Below are 17544 nucleotides of genomic sequence, written 5' to 3'. Positions count from 1 at the left end.
GTGTTTGGTCAGACCAGAGAATCCTGTTTCTCACAGTATCTGAGTCCTTTTTTCGTAAACTTTCACTGGGGATGAGCTTTCATCTGGCCACTCTGCCGTAAAACTAAAATCAGCTGAGTGCTGCGGTGATGGTTTCCACCTCTGGAAGTTTATCCTCACTCTATCTCTGGAGCTCGGCCAGTGACCATCTAGTTCTTGGCCGCTGCTCTTACCAAGGCCCTTCTCTCCACAATGGCTCAGTGTAGCTGGGTGGCCAGCTTTGTCAAGAGTCCTGGATGTTCCAAACTTCTTCCATTAAGGGTTTTGGAGACTGCTGTGACCCCTGTTGCAGCAAAACCTGTATCTGAACACAATCCTGACTCTGAGCTCTGCAGGCGGCTCCTTCCTCCTCAGGGCTTTTTGCTCTAATTTGCATTGTGAACTGTAACACCTTTCATACAGTAGACAGGTGTTTGCCCATCCCAGTCATGTCCAAACAACTCAACATAGATAGATAGATAGATAGATAGAGATAGATAGATAGATAGATAGATAGATAGATAGATAGATAGATAGATAGATAGATAGATAGATAGATAGATAGATAGATAGATAGATAGATAGATAGATAGATAGATAGATAGATAGAAAGAATACTTTATTAATCCCCAAGGGGAAATTTAAAACAAGGTGTAGAAAGAAACTACTAACTACTACTAGACAATCAAGAAGTAGGAAAGCTAAATTTCAAGTATTGTGGCATATGCTCTGATTCTTATGTTGATGTGATGTTTAAGTTTTTTCATGTAAAAACTGCTTTCTCAGCATCATCAATATTAAGTAGTGAGGGCAGACTGAGGAAAAAATAATTTATTAATTAATTTAAGCAAAAGGTTACAACACAACAAAATGTGTGAGGGGGTCTAAATACTCTCTCACACTGAGTGAGTGTCAATGAATGGTGTCACTACTGAGCTGACATGTGTCAGATATCAGTTCACATCACAGTGGTGCCTCTTTCTAGTACAACCTCTGAGGGGATTTACTCCACTGTGTGTATGCATACCACTGCTCTTACATAACTTAATCTGCCACAGAATCCCCCCTCTCTATTTGAGGCTTTCCTCTGATGAATGAAAAAGGAAATCTGAGGAAATTGCAGTCTTAACTTGTAATTTATTTCATTTACATCGCTAACAAACAGTTTGAGATCAAATTTACTTCCTTTTCCTCAACTTTTCTTCTACTTCCAGGCTGAAGAAGGTCCATTTCTTACATTTGTCTTTCCACTTCTTTGTGTAATTTGGGTCATTAAACTGGACAAAAACATTTATACAACGTAATGTAAGACACACCTCTTTAATAAGTGAGTGCCTTGTGGCTGGGGCTGAGACTGTGCTCACTGAGCCAGTCTGAAGGAATGCAGTTTGAAGAATCCTGTGCTCCAAACCACTTTACTAACATTTATACACAAATCAATCAACTGTTAGAGCTGGTTAAATCAGGGATATACTAATAAAGAGAGTTGGATCACCTTGCTTAGGGCTCATTATTTTTTTTAATCTAATTTCATTTTTTTTCTCACAAAAACTGGTCTAGTGTTCCTCCCTCTGGTCTTAGCTAAACCTGTTGAACCTCTTCACAATCTATGACATCTAAACTGAACCTCCAGTCTGCATCCCAACTGTCACAGCTCAGTATATTGAAATAAAGTTATGTTTGAGGGAAGGGAATCAGATGAACTCCTGTTCAGTCTGAGAGTCCATGAGCTGAGCACTGAGCCTGTTAGCCGGGGCTGGCTGTAGCCATGCTGCCTAATCACCGCTTGCTAAGCCTTGTGTTGCAGTAGCTCACTGCTTAATGGTGCAACGCTGGTTTACATGAACCCGCTGCTGCTCTCCACCTGACCACATGCTTGCCTCTCCTCTGTGTTTACGCTGTTACCTCTGCAGCCATTTTACGGAAGTGAGCAGAGGTAATCAGACACCTGTGGTGCCGGGCTCTGCAGGTCCCCTCCCAGGAAGGGAGGGACCTGAAGGGAGACGTCCTCAGACTGGCCAGACCAGTGAGACACTTTTTTTCCTTTTCAACCTGAGAGTTTTTTTTCCTCACACAACAGCACACAGGGCTCTCCTGTTGAGTGAGAGAGACATGCTAAAGAAGACAAACTCAACAGAGAAGTCCAACCGAGTCCACCTAGAGAAGGACAGTACACGACTTGTACGGATAACACCGCTCGGCTTGTCGGAACATTTGGAAATGCTTTTGTGAACGGCAAGTGAACTCTGTTCTCTTGCTCTCCCAGGGAGATTACAGAGGGACATGCTTCCAGCCACTGAGCAGCTTCACTTCAGTTGCAGCGTCATGGGAATCGTGCTCACACAGAGGAGACTGAGGTGCACTGCTGTCAACATCCAGTCAGTAGTGGAGTTTATGTGATCTTGTAAAAGGCTGCTAGATGCAACCTGTTCATCAGTAAACAAGGTGACGGGATTGTGTCGTTACAACCAGCACCATCCTCAGGAAGGTAAGAGGAGCTGGGAAATTTTGCCCAGACAAAGGCCTTTTGTTCCCAGCCAATGGAGGAGGTGGAATAAGAGCTTTTACGACATTCTGAACTGATGCTGTTATGGTTTACGTCTCCTTGCTCTCAGCTGATGTGACACTTTGAGCAAAAATGGACGGTGCAAGCAATAACTCAGAGGAACAGGGAAGGCAGTCTGCTGGTTCCTTACGGAATGTCTTCAGCAGCTTCTTCACCCGCGATCGATATCCACACGCGGCCGTGCTCATGTCCTATAAGGAGTTCCCAGATGGCAAAGATCCTCCTCCAGAAGGTGGTCAAGACAGAATAGATACAGGAGCAACTGGCGCCCATGCTGACCCAGACCTGGTCCACGTCACTAAGGTGGAAACGTATAGTGACACAGAAAACGAGGACGAGGTGTCTTCCTACGGGAGCACCAGCTTACCTCAGGAGGACAATAACACAGTGGACCATGGCGGTGGAGACCAGCTACAGCACAGCACTGAGGAATACAAATTGCCCATGTTCAAAACACACAGATTTTCAGAGAGATCCCGCGTTGAAGCTATTCTGTATTCCGAGAAGTTTCTTAACAGGACTAGGACATCTCTGTCATCTGTTTCCAAACAGGAAGATGGCTGCACTGACATTGGAACAAATCAGAGCGATGAGGATGGTAGATTAGATCATGGTCAGTCTGTTTCTTCTATCATCCCTGAATGCCATACTCCAGAGGCTGCAGGTTATAATGCTGCCATGGTGTCTCCATCCAAGCCGGTAGAAGATTTATATACCGGTAGTACACCAAAGGAGGAGACACTAGTTAACTCCAGTCCTACGACTCCTGAAGCGTTCATCCAATCGTCCACTGGTCCGGAGGAGCAATCAGACACTGCTGGTGTTAGGACGCCCACGTTGCAATCATCCACGCCCGAAAAGCCTCCAGAAGATACCCGGATAAGTACCAGTCCGACTTCACCGCACAGAATGTCTCTTACGACACCTGAAATGCACACACCTTCAGCATCAGCTGTCATACCCTCCGTTACCTCATCGCCGTCCAGCGGCACAACGCTCTCCTCATCCCCTTCCTTCCAGATGCCGGCTCTCTTCAGTGGGTTGAGGGTGCTGAAGAAAGGAGCAGTGGGTGAAGAAAGGGAGACAGTGTCAGAGATCAAGCAGAGGGAGAAGGATGCTGAGCTGGCCCTGCTCAGCCTGAAGAAGACCGTCAACAAAGCCAAGCAGTTGCCTGAGCAGAAGACGCCCTCTCCAGCCAAAAAACACCCAGAGCCGAAACCTGTTTCGGACACTAAAAGCACTGTATTTGGACAGCTCAGTCACCTGCTTAACAAAGACAGCCACAGTCAGACCAAGCGCTCAGATCATCATGGGCAGGATGCTGATCTCAAACTCAGCCAAAAAGAGCCTGAGAAGAGAACTTCAACAGAGGTTCTGGATGAAGAGAAACCATCAGTCCCAGAAACTCCTACATCCACACCTGAAAGAAAGAAAACCTCAGACCTGGCCTACGAAACTTTCAAAAACATCTTTGGCCCCAAAACAACCACAAAGGACAAAGCAGAGGACGTGGATTTGGAGGCAGTGAAAAGGAAATTCAAAAATGACAAGGAAAGTCTGAGGTCCATTTTTGAGAAAACTTCCAAATCTCCAGTGAAGGAAGCCTGTAGCCCCATAGAGGATGGTGTATGTACTGAATAACTTTTGATGACACATGTTTTAATTAAACACGGGGTGCGTCAATTTCCAAATACATAAGAAAACACGTTATTTGGAGATAAACAGCCACCCTAAATCAGAATATTAATGTTATTACCCCTGTACTAATTAATGTTTCCCTCCCTACAGACGGAAGTCACATCCCCAGCAGACAGCGAGGACCGGACTCCAGGGCGGCTGCAGGCTGTGTGGCCTCCACCCAAACCTAAAGATGAGGAGGAGAAGGTGGGGCTCAAGTACACCGAGGCAGGTAAGAACCTCAGGCTTGTTGTGTTGCCTGTATTTACTTCTAAGACCAGGAGTGCTGACATAGGAAGATGTCAGTCAAGCTTACACGACACACCCCACACAGATTGACTCTGGATAAGGATAATTGCAGATAGCATCTTGGTGTGTTTTGAATGGTTCTTATTTGTAGGATGTTTGACTTTGTTAAAGCCTTAAGACTAAAACACTTAAGCCAAAGGTGAAGTCACCATTATCAAACCCTTGTGTACATTACTCTGAACCTCTGAGACAAATCTTGCAGAGCAATTTGCTCTGCAGCATGTAAGATGTCCTCAAAACTCATTTATACAGTAAATACAGTACAGTGAGGTCGCGCCACATGGCAAAATGTATGGGTGTCAAGGGGGTAAAAACATTTAATGGAATCAAGTACACTCTTGGGCAGCACACTAACTTTTTAATCTTATTCTCTAAAGGCTCAAGGACACACAAATAGGTCAAAAGCACACATGGCTGTCTATGGACTGATTCAATTACAGAGCAAAAAGGTTTTCCCTTCATGCTCTGCATACAGTGAAACTGTGTTGCCACAGCGGCGTGGCCCCAGGATAGATTAGGACCAGCAAGTGAGATTATTCTGCTGATTTGCACCCACAGATCGGGCTTTGCTCTTGTCTAAAAGAGTAGCAAGTGAAAGTTGAGACGCAGAGCAAAAGTCCAGATGGTGTCGCATAGATAAACCAACACATGTGTGCACACATCATATACACCTCCTTCAAACATTCTGTGTTTTTAACCATTTGACCAACACACATTTATGAACCTTGATCGTGGTTCTAATCAAGTTTAATTTCATATATAATGCTTTCTCTCAAGAATAGTTTGAGTTGTTTTTCAAGGCCTGGTACTAATAACTTGGATTAATCATTACCACAGAGGAGTGTTACTGATTACCCTCATTCACTAGTCATGTGGGAGAGGTTGTCAGTGATGAGTTTGTGCAAACAGGATCATCTCCTGCATCTGTGGATTTTAGTCTTGAGTTTAAATATACTTAAAAACTGAAAGCAGTAGAACACGTTCATGAAAGTAATGACATGTGGTGTTTGCAGTTAATGGGTGTAGTGTATTTAATAGTTCACAACCCATAAAATATGTATAGAATGAGTGGTATCCTGGTTTCCATTGTAGTCTGTTTTAATGTAACATCTCAGACATGAAGTGACAAATGTGTTTTTGCTTCCTTGATCCAATAACAACAGATAAGCTTTTGTGTAAATGTGTCTTGACCTAACTCTGATGTTATGTTTAGACTAATTAAAACTGGTTGGTCGAGTGATAAATATGGTTACCCGCCCTTCTCTAGCATTCAGCCACTGAGACAACAAATCATGATGTTGTAATGATCCTTGTCTTACAGATGAGTTTGATGGTGATTTAACATGCCAGTATTTTGGCAATATAACTCTAACCGCTCTCTCATAATCTGTAAATCAGAAGCACTGAGCCGTGACACCACACTTATGTAAAGTCAATCAAACCTGCCGACAGAATGAATCTGTACTCTCTCCTTGCTTTCAGAGCACCAGGCCGCCCTCTTGCAGCTGAAGAGAGAGTGCAAGGAAGAGCTCGACAGGATGCATGTAAGTCCTCATATGACTGAAGCGAACACTGAGTGAAAACGTGGTGTGCACTGGAGGAAAATGAGAACAGGAATCTCTGAGGGCAGATGAGTTAAAGGGGGCGAAGTGAGACTATTCTGGCAGACAATATGAAGAACATAAAACAGAAACATAAGAACAACATAAGATTTATGAGGGCAAGCTGAGAAGTGGGTTTCTGGCATTAATTTCTGTGCATGAGACATAAATGTAAATTAGTTACATTTCTGAGGACCTAGTCTGTCATAGCAGTTAGCCGTCCTCAACACAAGATGGCACTAAGTCAGCATGAAATGTTAGTGTGCAATTCATTTAGCCAGTGCACACTCCGTTGAGCATTTGCTCACAGCACCTCCAGCCTCCCGATGTCAAAGGTTTTGGCGTCGCCAGGTAATCTTGATGTAATTCTTTTGAATTTAAATTATCATTCAATCTGTTAAGTTTATTTTTAAAGTAAAAATAAAATCCTCTATTTGCACTTGTTCAAACTGAGAGGAATTGTATAGAACAGTAAAATGTCACATTATAAAATGTAGCTGTAGTTATATATGATAACATATGTTAGGAAAAATAAAAATAAAATCATAGCTGTGTATGAATAAGTTTAACAGTAAAAACATTTTTCTTTTTTTATGTTATGTATGTGTATGTGTATGTTTGTAATGTAATGGGGCAAAGTCCTGATCTGACTCTTAATGTGACCCACTTTCATACCAAAAGTGAAACAAATTTAATCAAAACAGACTCAAACTCTTAGTAAATCTATACCGTGTCAATTAAAATCCACTCTGAAAGAGCTCCCTACATGCCAGAATTTCATATTTTATATATAATCTATGATTTTATAACTTCCAAATGTTCCACATGCAGCTCTGTGATGGACATCTCTTTCCTCTCCAGTATAATGGCTTGTTCCAGATTCTTTTTAAAGGTGTCAGTGTTTAATTCATCAAAAGCAGAGGTTTGGAACGGTGTCTCACAGGTGTTTTTCAACTGAAAACCTACTGTATAACCTTGGAAACGAAACTGGAACATAGTTCTGGTCATGTTACATAATTTGTACCACTGATAAATTGCTTTATGGACCGTTTCCTTGAGAAGTCTGACCTCAGAATTGGTTTCTCAGCCTGTCTACTTAAAGCCTTTAATTTGACGTCGAACTTTAAAGGACTAATGCTGAGTCAGCCCACAAGAAAGGGTGGGAACGTGCCTAATGCTATTTCTAAACTGACATGAGTTAATAAGGAACATGTGTACGATTTATTACAAAACGATTTCCTTTCTGTCTCAAATCAATACTTTGCTTCAGTTGGATTGTGTTTTATTGTTTGAAATGTCAACTGAAAACGGCAGTTACCAGATTTTCACAGCAAGAGTCAGACTTCAGATTGGGGGAAACTGTAATGTGAAGGTGTAAAACAAAGATGAAATAAATAAATATAGTCAAATTTAAGCCAATAGTCACCTTCATGTTTTCCCCTTTTGAGAAATAGTTGTTAATGTATCGTCAGTCACCTGATATGGTTTTATGACATACTATGTGGTGGGAAGTGGTTGTAGCTTGTGATGCTCTGGGTTAGTTTTCTATCTGACATTGTATCTGCTCTTCTTTCAAGTCTGACCTCGAGCTTCAGATCTTCCAGCTGCGAGGAGAGCATGCCGTCTCATTGTCACAGCTGGAGGGAATCCTCGCAAAGATGCGAAGAGAGAAGTCTTACAATATCAGTCAGGACCGCGGCGAGGTCCGCGACGTCGCTGTGTCCACGACGGGCGACCCCTCCAGTAAGACCAACCGCACCGTGGGCATCCAGACGGACAGGGAGAGCTTCATCAGGAGCCCCGAGGGCGAGGGCGAGGGCGGGGGCGAGGGCGGGGGCGGCGGCCTGGCTCAGAGCCTGCCCAAGAAACTCAACCTAGACTCCATCGGTCTGAATCTCAAAGGCGAAACGGCCCCGGGGGCTTCTGGACCGGCCCCACCACCTCCACCCCCTCCCCCGCCCCCACCTCCTCCACTCCCACCAGGCGTCTCAGCACCGCCGGCCCCTCCTCCTCCTCCCCCTCTACCAGGCAACGCTGGAGCGCCGCCGCCGCCGCCGCCACCTCCTCCTCTCCCAGGGGGCGGCCCGCCACCGCCACCCCCTCCACCTCCCCCTCCCGGCCTACCTGGAGCTGGACCACCCCCTCCTCCCCCTCCTCCGGGCTCTGGCCCTCCGCCTCCACCGCCTATGGGTGGGTTTGGTTTTGGCCAGAAAGTGGAGCAGGCCCCACGGAAGCCTGCCGTGGAGCCGGCCTGTCCCATGAAGCCTCTGTACTGGACCAGGATCCAGATACAGGACAATAAGTAAGTATACAACATAACAGCTCAGTATGTCTCATTAGACAGAGAAAACACACTGTGTCCCGGTTCAGCTTTGACCTGTGTGTCACTGGTGGTCAGTGATGGGAATAACAGCATTTATTACATAGCTGGAAAAAGGCCTGCCTGTGAGGAGGAGTACTGAGTGAGTTGGTTAGTTCCAGATAAACGGGAGGTTAGGGGGTTATATTTTAGCATTTTATTTTTTAAAAAGTATGGGGCGTTGTGTTGTGCACTGGGCAAGCGCCCCATATGCAGAGGCTACAGTCAGCCCCAGTTTGAATCCCGCACCAGGCGGCCCTTTGCTGCATGTCATTCTCCATCTCTGTGTCTATTTCCTGTCTCTTTCAACTATCCTATCAAATAAATGCAAAAATGCCCAAAACATATACTTAAAAAAAAGCAATGCAATAGTTACCTTTCCTGGTAATTAGTTACTTTTATCATTTAGTAACTCAGTTACATTTTGGGGAAAGTACCTACTAACTATAACTAATTACTTTTTATACGTAACATGCCCAACACCGCTGGTGGTGTTTTAAAATCAGTTGTTATTTAGGGATGACTGCAGTACAAGACTAAATGACAGAGCCCTGTGTGAGATGGACAAACTACCCAGAGCTAATGAAGCTTCATTGACCCCGGTCTAATGGGGTCACACTCGCGCTTGTTCAGACATATATCAGCGATATGATTGCTTCCACATCTAAAGGCTGCATCCAGATACTCTGTAATTGCAAGTAGATTATCCAGCCCATTTACAGTGGCTGTGGTTGTTGCCTCAGAGTGCCAGGCTTCCAGCTTTATGGCCTTGTATTTCCATGGCTGGGTTAGTGGGGGGAAGCTGAGTTGTGGTTCGCACTCTCTCTCTCTCTCTCTCGTCCCGGCCGGTGCTGGGGGGGGGGGGGGACTGAGTGACTACACTGGAGCAGTTTCATGTCAGCTATAAATTTAACTGTATAGGGCCAAGTTAAGGGGCATTAAATGGGTCAGATGTTTAACTGTAGCTGGATCAGCTGTGTGATCACTGTTAATGGTGTGAGGTTCTTAGTTGTGGGGGTGTTTGAAATGATGCCAGCTGTCTAAATGTAAGCAGAATAGTCCCAGCACACATGACAGACTTGGTTGCGAAATTTCATTTACAAAAAAAAAAGGGAACTTTGAGGGAGGGATTTTCAATTATAGTCATAAGCTGGTCAATTAGAAAGTTGTCTTGCATGGAAAGATCTCTTGGGGTTTGGATGTGATTTTTCTTTTCCGAGCAAGTTTCCTGCACCGCCGCTGCTCAGAATCGGAGGCTATATGCTGGACTCATTTTCCCCGGCCTCTCAGAAAAGAGTGCAATATCTGCAAAAAAAAAAAGAGGATTTCAGGACAGTGCCATTATGTCCTCAACCGAAAATCTCTTGGCTGCCCCAGATAAATACTCTCTCGGCTGCAACAGGAGGCCAATTGCATGCATAAAAAGTTGGACTTACTTGACCCTCGCTGGATCTCTGGCAGCGCAGTTGATTGTTCTGATATTTAAGCCATGACGAGCCTGCCAGCGCCTGTGTTCATGTGTTGTATCCAGGTTGTCTTTCACATTAAATGGGCCTGGACCCGGGACGACTGACCTGAGTAATGTCATTACATTACGACCTGTGTGTGAGCGAGGGGAAAGGCCGAGGCAGTAATTAGGCATGTGCAGTGTATTACAGACGTCATCATGCCACAGTCTCGCTTTAGAATAAGTTTATTTGTTAGTGAAGCGTTTACCGTGTCTGTCCGTGTTCTTAGGGAAAGTGGAGACAGATGTGTTGAGTTTTCAGTGAACAGCGAAGTTCCTGAACATCCTCTTGACTTTAGACACCTCTTGTTCTTATTCTTGTCTCTGTTTGTTTTTCCCATGTTACTCAGCAACTTCTGAAACACAACATCGCCTCCCCGGGTCTCATCCGTTTGCTGGAAATGGACCTTTATTACAGAAACAAGCCTCGTCTTAAACTTTTGTTATTTTTATCACCTAGCTCATAAACAGTGCTTTTTAAAGCTGAGATTTCGCAGCCTTTCCTGCCAAGTGTTTGTCGGACGGCGAAATGGAAAATGGCAAACAGTGGGAAGATTGAATAAACATCAAATAATCTTCCACAAATAGAGCACACAATTTGTTTAGCTCAAGTAACATAGATGTTTCGAGCCTGCGTTAGGAGCCACCGGCCTGTCATCATGGCTGTGATCAAATCTTTTACACCCTGTAACCCGGTTTAAATGCACTGATGTATGTTAAGAAATGATCAAACAGACCACAGACTCATGGTTTTACTTCTTTTTTTCCAGCAACAACACACTGTGGGGGTCTCTGGAGGAGCCCAACATCCTCAACACCAATGAGTTTGAGGATCTTTTCTCCAAGGCCACGCTACAGCCCAAGAAGAAACCGCTGTCGGACACCTACGAGAAGAAAGCCAAGACAAAGAAGGTACGTTCACTCGCTCGTCCTCAGCTTGGCCTTTTATCATCTTCTTCATCTCGGTTTTTTCCCTGATGTGTTTGCAGTTGAAGGTCATCCTGATGGTTTAGTCTCCCGCTGCAGCCACCTGAGGGCGTTGTTTAGTGTGCTTTCATATCTGGCTTTGTTTGGAACGGAGCTTTTTGGCCGCTGTCATGTTCAATAATAAATCAAAGTAAGAAATAACAAAAGGTGAACCGGAAAGAAATGGATTGTGCCTCTCATCAGGTCCTCCTCCAGGCTGTTGCCAGGTATTGCTTTGGGCCAACACAGGCTATCAGTTTATGAGTTTTACTCCCTTGAGTTTTCTCTTTTTTTTCCCTTGGCAAACTACCCTAACTGTGCAGGATTGTAATGTAGGTAGGGCTTGGGGATCGTGTTGTTTTTTTCCCCTCCTGGGCAGGCTTCAAAGTTTGTTTTCCACTTTCTGCCAGATTGATCCACCGTCCCCCTTCCCCTCCAGAGACACACTTGTTGATGTCTTGTCAAATGCTGCAACTCTGCACCTCGCGCTGCAAGCCAGCGCCGCGTCAGCATCCTGGCCCGCCTCGTGGTCCTCGCTGTGGCGTCCAAGCAGTTAAAAACCGGCCACTGCCCTCGTCTGTCCTCTCTAAATCCATACACATCCCCTGTTCTGATCAATTTCTCAAGGCTCCACTCCGCTCCAGAGGGCCACGGACTGTGTGTGTGTGTGTGTGTGTGTGTGTTAGTGGATATGTGTGTGTTCTTCTGTCCTTGATCTCCATCCTCAGATCTCTCTCCTCAGTCTGGTCACTCTAAGGCAGCAAACTGTCCAACATTTGATCCAAGTCAGACAGCCACATCCAGACACAAGCCCTGCCAACTGTCTCCTGTCTGGGCTTACATCAGCCTGAGAGATGTTGACCCCACTAATGGAAACACTGTTGAAACTAATTTCTATCAAAAAAAAAAAAAATGCAACGTCCAACAGAGCATTCAGTGTCTTTTTATATGAGAAAAAGACCTGTGTGATACGCTGGCTGAGGTTTCTATCTGTGTTTAGACATTTTGTGTAAACAGGACTTTGATTATACAGGAGTCTTATATTTAATATAAAGGTCTGTGTTTAAAGCCAGGGAGAGCAGTCGGCGTCCAACTCTACGATTAAAGAGGGAAAGTGAATACGCAAAAAGGCATGGTTGTTTTCAACCCGCTCAGAATTCCAACTCACTGAAAAGGTCGTCAAAATAAAAGAAACTTGTTTACGTAATCATTTTTTATCCCCGAACGTTTATACTTGGAGATAAAGAGAGAGAAATCATTTGAGGGAGAAATCATTGCAATCACCAGCTGACGGTGGCTTCCAAGAAGTTCCGCTGGTTAAAAGGTGGGAAAGCGAGAGAGGCAGAGGAGAAATAAGAAGGCATGGAGTGAGGAGAAACAGATTTTCTGGGGAGAGCGGGGAGGAATAAGAGAGGGGTTGGAGATTAGTTTAAACTGAGGAGAGGAGGCATGGATCATTGAGGTTGGAAAGAAAGAGAAGTTAGAAAAAAGGAAATGTGATGATGAAAATGGAGATGATGTGTCGGCCACTGCAGGCCCTGATGAATCGGAAGTAAAGGTTTAGTGCTAACTAAAAGTTAAAAGTTAAAAGGCTTTACAAACGCGAACCTTCTGAGTCATATTTTGGAAGGACTGCAGCGGTCATGAACAACACATTTCAGATCAAACCAGTTTTTTTTTTCACTTGCCTGTTGCAGCTGCTGCTTCACAGTGAGCTGTTACTTCCAGACACGCTTTTGATAGGATGTCACACCACATTTTCTTGCATTGCTTTGAGGTACAAAACATTTCATTTTCATGCATCTTTTTTCGGCTGCACTTGTTGTTGCGCCTCCTTTATTCTCCTTCTCTTTTTATTCCAGACAGAGATTTTCGCAGCTGCTCCCGTCCGTTCTGCCTTTTCTTACTACCTCTGTCTATTTCCAATAATTTGGGGTCGTTATTCATACATTTTACAGCTGCAAATAAGAATTATTCTCACAAATGCCTACTTTCTTAATTAATCTACTAATCTATGAATCATCCTCATGGAGCCCACGATGAAGTCTTTACAGGTCTTGGCTCTCCAACAGTTCAGCACATGGAGATGTTCAATTTACCTCCGACAGCCAAGAAACCATAAAATATTCATCTTTTTGTGTCCAGACTTGTTATTCTTCACTTTTTTCAAATACATTTCTAGTAATATGAGATTAATCATTTTTGAAAAACAGTTCTGATAAATTTTTGCAACTGAAGATTTATAAAACTAATAAAAATTAATGCATACTTCACAAGTTTTTCCCCGGTTCACCCATGTGGTCGGTCACAGTTTAGAGAGCAAGGTGCTAAATAAAGAGGTTGTAGTGAGGAACTTGTTTACAGAGTGGGTTTAGTGTCACTTTTCAGAGGCTTGATGAATGTGTGTGAGGGGGCCGGAGGTTTGGGGGCCTCAACGTGGTCGTTTGCGTGACTACCAATACCTTGTCAGCTATACCTGGTCGGCACACATTGGTCTGAACAGAATTGGCCTGTTATATTGCCAGTGTTGTGTGTTTCTTTGTGTATCTGTGTGCTCGAGTGCACGTGCGTGTTGACAGCACGTCCTCACGAGTCATTATGCACTTGCTCTGAAAGTGTTGCCAGATCATGCTAACGCCACAGCCCCCGGGTTTGGGCGGCGGTGGAGGTAGGTGTGTGAGTGTGTGTGTGTGTGTGTGTGTGTGAGAGGAGATGAGCGGGAGGGATTGGAATGTGTGTGTACATTATGCATATGAGCCACTTCCACCGCTTTCCAACAACTCCTCATGCCAAAAAGTTTCAACTCGGGGCATGCAGCCGATGCCTACATGAGTCAGTTAATCTCTATCATGTGTGCCATAGAAAAATCAAAGCTCTTGTTTACTCTGGATCCTTTCTCTCTCTGCTGATTAGCATATCAAAGCAGAGGAGATGACATGGAAGAGAGCTCCTCCGCCCCAGCAGACCAGAACAGAGAGGACCGGACTGGACCGGGGGTATAATTGCAGGCATGTGGCTCCACTCCACTGGCTAGAGGAGGCAATGAAGATAGGGCACCTATAGGAGTGTGGATTGGAGTTGGGGGGGTGCAGAGGATGGGCATGACTCGATGGAGGGATTAACAGTAGGGCTGTGCCAAAAAATCGATTCACATAAGAATCGCAGTTCTCATTTAATACGATTCAGAATCGATATAAAATGTCCCAAAATCGATTTAAAAAAAGAAAGAAAGAAACAAATCTGCTGGCTGTCGGCCTCCATTTCCTTAGAATTTAAAAGGCAGCATGTTTGACTGCACTATTCTTTTTAATAAAGAGGCACTTTTAATTTTGTTACTTAAGCAATATGTGATATTGCTTTTATGCAACAGTTTAAACAATTCCATCTAAGCATGGATAAATGTTTAAAACTCAATAAATGTGAAAAAGACACTTTAGTCATTCTGTCTTATAAAGCAGACTGGAGTAGATCATGAGGATCCTTTGCACACTGACAGACTGAAGCAGAAATCATCATGAATCAAATCGTTTTGAATCGAAAATCGATTTTGAATCGAATCGTAGCCCCAAAAATCAGAATCTAATCTAATCGTGAGATAGTAAAAGATTCCCAGCCCTAATGAGCAGGGAGGCCGACGGAGATGAAGAAATCAGACAAGCTGAATCCGCTCTTGAATTTGTGTGCGTGTGAAAAAATGTGCATCAGTAAACACAAAAAAGTGTAATTTCCTCCACACATATAAATCAGACGTGTATCAAGTTTATACATAGTGGATCTCCTTAAACAAACAGCAGCCTTAACCAGTTTATGGGAAGTTATGACTTACGAGCAAATCACGCTGCGTTTATTAAAGACATATTTGAAGCCCAGGCTCTGACGTGGGAGAGTGGGTGTAAGATTAACACCGCTGGGTGAGACGGGGTTGCTGAGCGTATGGTAGGTGGTTATTGATGGGAAGTCCAGATCCAGTTGTTATTGTAACATCTGCCCGGGTGATTCCAGACAGATAGTCAGACAGACAGTCACCACGGAGCGGGCTGGCTGCTGGGCCGACGCTGTGTAAACTATCCGCTCGGCTCTGAACCTGCATCGCCCTGCCCCTCGCTGCCTAACATCAGCCACCTGCTTCGGCTCAAACCCTCACCCCCTCCCCCCCCCCCTCCTGACACTCCGGTGTCTGCCTCCATCATTTTGTTTATTTTCTTAGGCCGCTTGCTTTCTCTCTTTTCCCCCTCTTTCCTTTGACCTGTTATTCAAGTGTCCGCCCGGTTTTTCAGATGAGCTCCTCAGAGTGCCTCCAGTTGTCTTTTTGTAAACAGGAGGGAGCAGCTGGCTTCGTCAGTGTCAGCATCAGCATCGCAGCCCACTTACCCCAAACTGTTTTGCGTGTCTGCGGCCAAGCGTCCAGCATCAGTTGTCTTTTCTCATTAGGGCGAGACACTACAGACAAAAACACAGTTTTTTCATGCACTGATCAATTTTGAGATTTTGGGCAATTTTTCTTCCTGAACATGTATTCTTTCATAAAAGTTGAAAAAAATGGTAGAAAATCCACATTAAGGTGGTTATTTTACTTCATTTTGTCTTCTATTATCAGTAGAATTCTCCTAAATTCACCACAAGTGAACATGCTACTGTGTCATACTGTGCTGTGCCTGTTGTCTGACCCATGTCATGTCAGGTATCATGTAAAGCTCTCTCTCTCCTTAACAATGATGTAGGCTCCAAAAATTGTTGTTTCCTCTGTATCTGCAACCAATCATAAAACGATGTACAATTTACATTAACAATCTATGGAATTTTACAGTACAAGTCTTTAAAGGCCGTTTTCTCAAAATTAGTTTTTTTCCAGTTTTATTCCTGTCTATATTCTGAAGGTTTTTACAGAGGGATTTGTTGATATATCATTCACAGCCTGATTTATACAACGTTTTGTTCCTAAAAACAGGGCAAAATTAGATTTTTTTTAGGGCTTGTGACAGTATTTTCTCATTTACAGAGTGATAAATAGAGATATCCAAAATCCCCTCTGTAAAAACTTCTGACTCTAATATTTCAACAAAATAAAACAAGAATTTTGAAAGTGGCTTTATCCATTGTTCAGATTTCGGTTCTAGAAATGTATGCAAAATAGCGCGTATTTCATTAGATATTGCCTCATTTACATATTTAAACATAAAATTTTACAAAACTTGTAATACAAAAAATATTTAAGTAAGTTTCATGGTGATATCTGTTAGTTAATTTTTTTCCCTATTCACCTGTTGTGTCTCCCCTTAACTTAACAGTTTAGGCTAATTGGCGAGTTCTGCAGCCACAGTGAGCGGGGAAGGGTTCTGGGCTGCTTTTAGTGTGGCCCGTCCAAAGTGGTTAATTAGAGGTGTTGGGAAAGCCTGGTACTCAGCCGTCTCAAGTCCCCAGAGTGGGAGATCCCCAGTGATCCAGGTAATAGACCTGGAAGCAGCATGGCACCCACTAACGCCCTGTAATGCAATACCCACTTCTAAGGCTTCTGCTCTGCAGCTCCCACTGGACAGCCCAGTAGCCGACAACGCCATAATACCTAATGAAGAAGCCTGACACATTAACTTTTAGAGCGGGGCTTTACCTTGCCAAAACTCTCTCTGGCTTTACGGCTAATTCAGTCATAAGTAATTGTGACCATGTGTAGGCACAAATAAAAATCCTGTGAATTTATAGTTTGTTATAAAAGCCCTGCTTCTCCTTGCCTTGCTCTTCTAGACTGTCCTTTTATGGTGCCACTTTTGCCTTTGTACTTTCACTACGACTTGATATTTTTTGATTATATCTCACACATGTTCTTCGGCAAAAGCGGAGGAGGTGCTTTGCTGTTTAACTTCGCTCCCTCATTGATGTGACTTGACTAAATGTGTCCCCGGCTATGTGTGTGTGTGTTTGTGTGTGTGTGCGTGCGGCGCGTTCCCCAGTCGTTTGCGTCACCGTGATGGGTTATGACAACGTGTGTTGATTAGTCTGGTCGTTTGGGTCAAACCAGATGATTCCCAGGCTGCTCTGGACTCACTGGGCCTTCAGGCAGTCTGTCAGGCTCATCATCTATCATCTGCTTCCACAGCTGGGGAAGTGACTAAGTGATTTTTACTCGGCCCCTCGTTACTGAAATGAACTTTTTATTCATCATCTTTTCCTCTGTTTGCTTCTGTCAGTGTTTGAATAATTGAGGTAAGGTAGGTATGAAGAGTAATGACATGGAAAACTGTGTGGAACAATGAGTTTGCAATGTAATTAGCAGGAATAATGTTAGTTATTTTTTTATTATAACATAAAATCAATTTGGGAAATGAATTGCGCACTGATTTTAAATTCCAAATACTCTATGAACATGAATTCTGTTTGATTTTTTCTTTTTCTGTTTTTTGTCTTCAGATTATCAAGCTGCTGGATGGGAAGCGCTCGCAAGCAGTTGGCATCCTCTTATCGAGCCTGCATCTGGAGATGAAAGACATTCAGCAAGGTGAAAAACATTTTCTGATCTTAGGCCGTTGAACTTTTCCAGAAGCTT

General features: G+C 43.9%; 1 protein-coding gene across 2 annotated transcripts in view; it reads left to right on the top strand.

Moving 5' to 3' along the window:
* The window catches only part of LOC146964192 (formin), a 54627-nt gene that overhangs the window by 10043 nt on the left and 27040 nt on the right, over positions 1-17544 (top strand). The window contains exons 1-6 of one of the 2 annotated variants that reach the window (XM_085767484.1): positions 2068-4210; positions 4373-4493; positions 6053-6114; positions 7749-8473; positions 10808-10949; positions 17409-17496. In XM_085767484.1, the coding sequence (XP_085623610.1) occupies positions 2657-4210; positions 4373-4493; positions 6053-6114; positions 7749-8473; positions 10808-10949; positions 17409-17496 (2692 nt within the window). In that variant the 5' untranslated portion in view covers positions 2068-2656. Of the gene's footprint in view, positions 1-2067; positions 4211-4372; positions 4494-6052; positions 6115-7748; positions 8474-10807; positions 10950-17408; positions 17497-17544 lie in introns of those variants that run through there. The other variant, XM_085767483.1, reaches the window with a different exon arrangement.

The sequence above is a fragment of the Trachurus japonicus genome, chromosome 22 (assembly GCF_045865225.1).
Source record: "Trachurus japonicus isolate A0001 chromosome 22, Traja_1.0".
NCBI classification, from domain to species: domain Eukaryota; kingdom Metazoa; phylum Chordata; class Actinopteri; order Carangiformes; family Carangidae; genus Trachurus; species Trachurus japonicus.
Note: the sequence above shows the minus strand (reverse complement) of the source record. Positions and strands in the feature narration are given on the sequence as shown.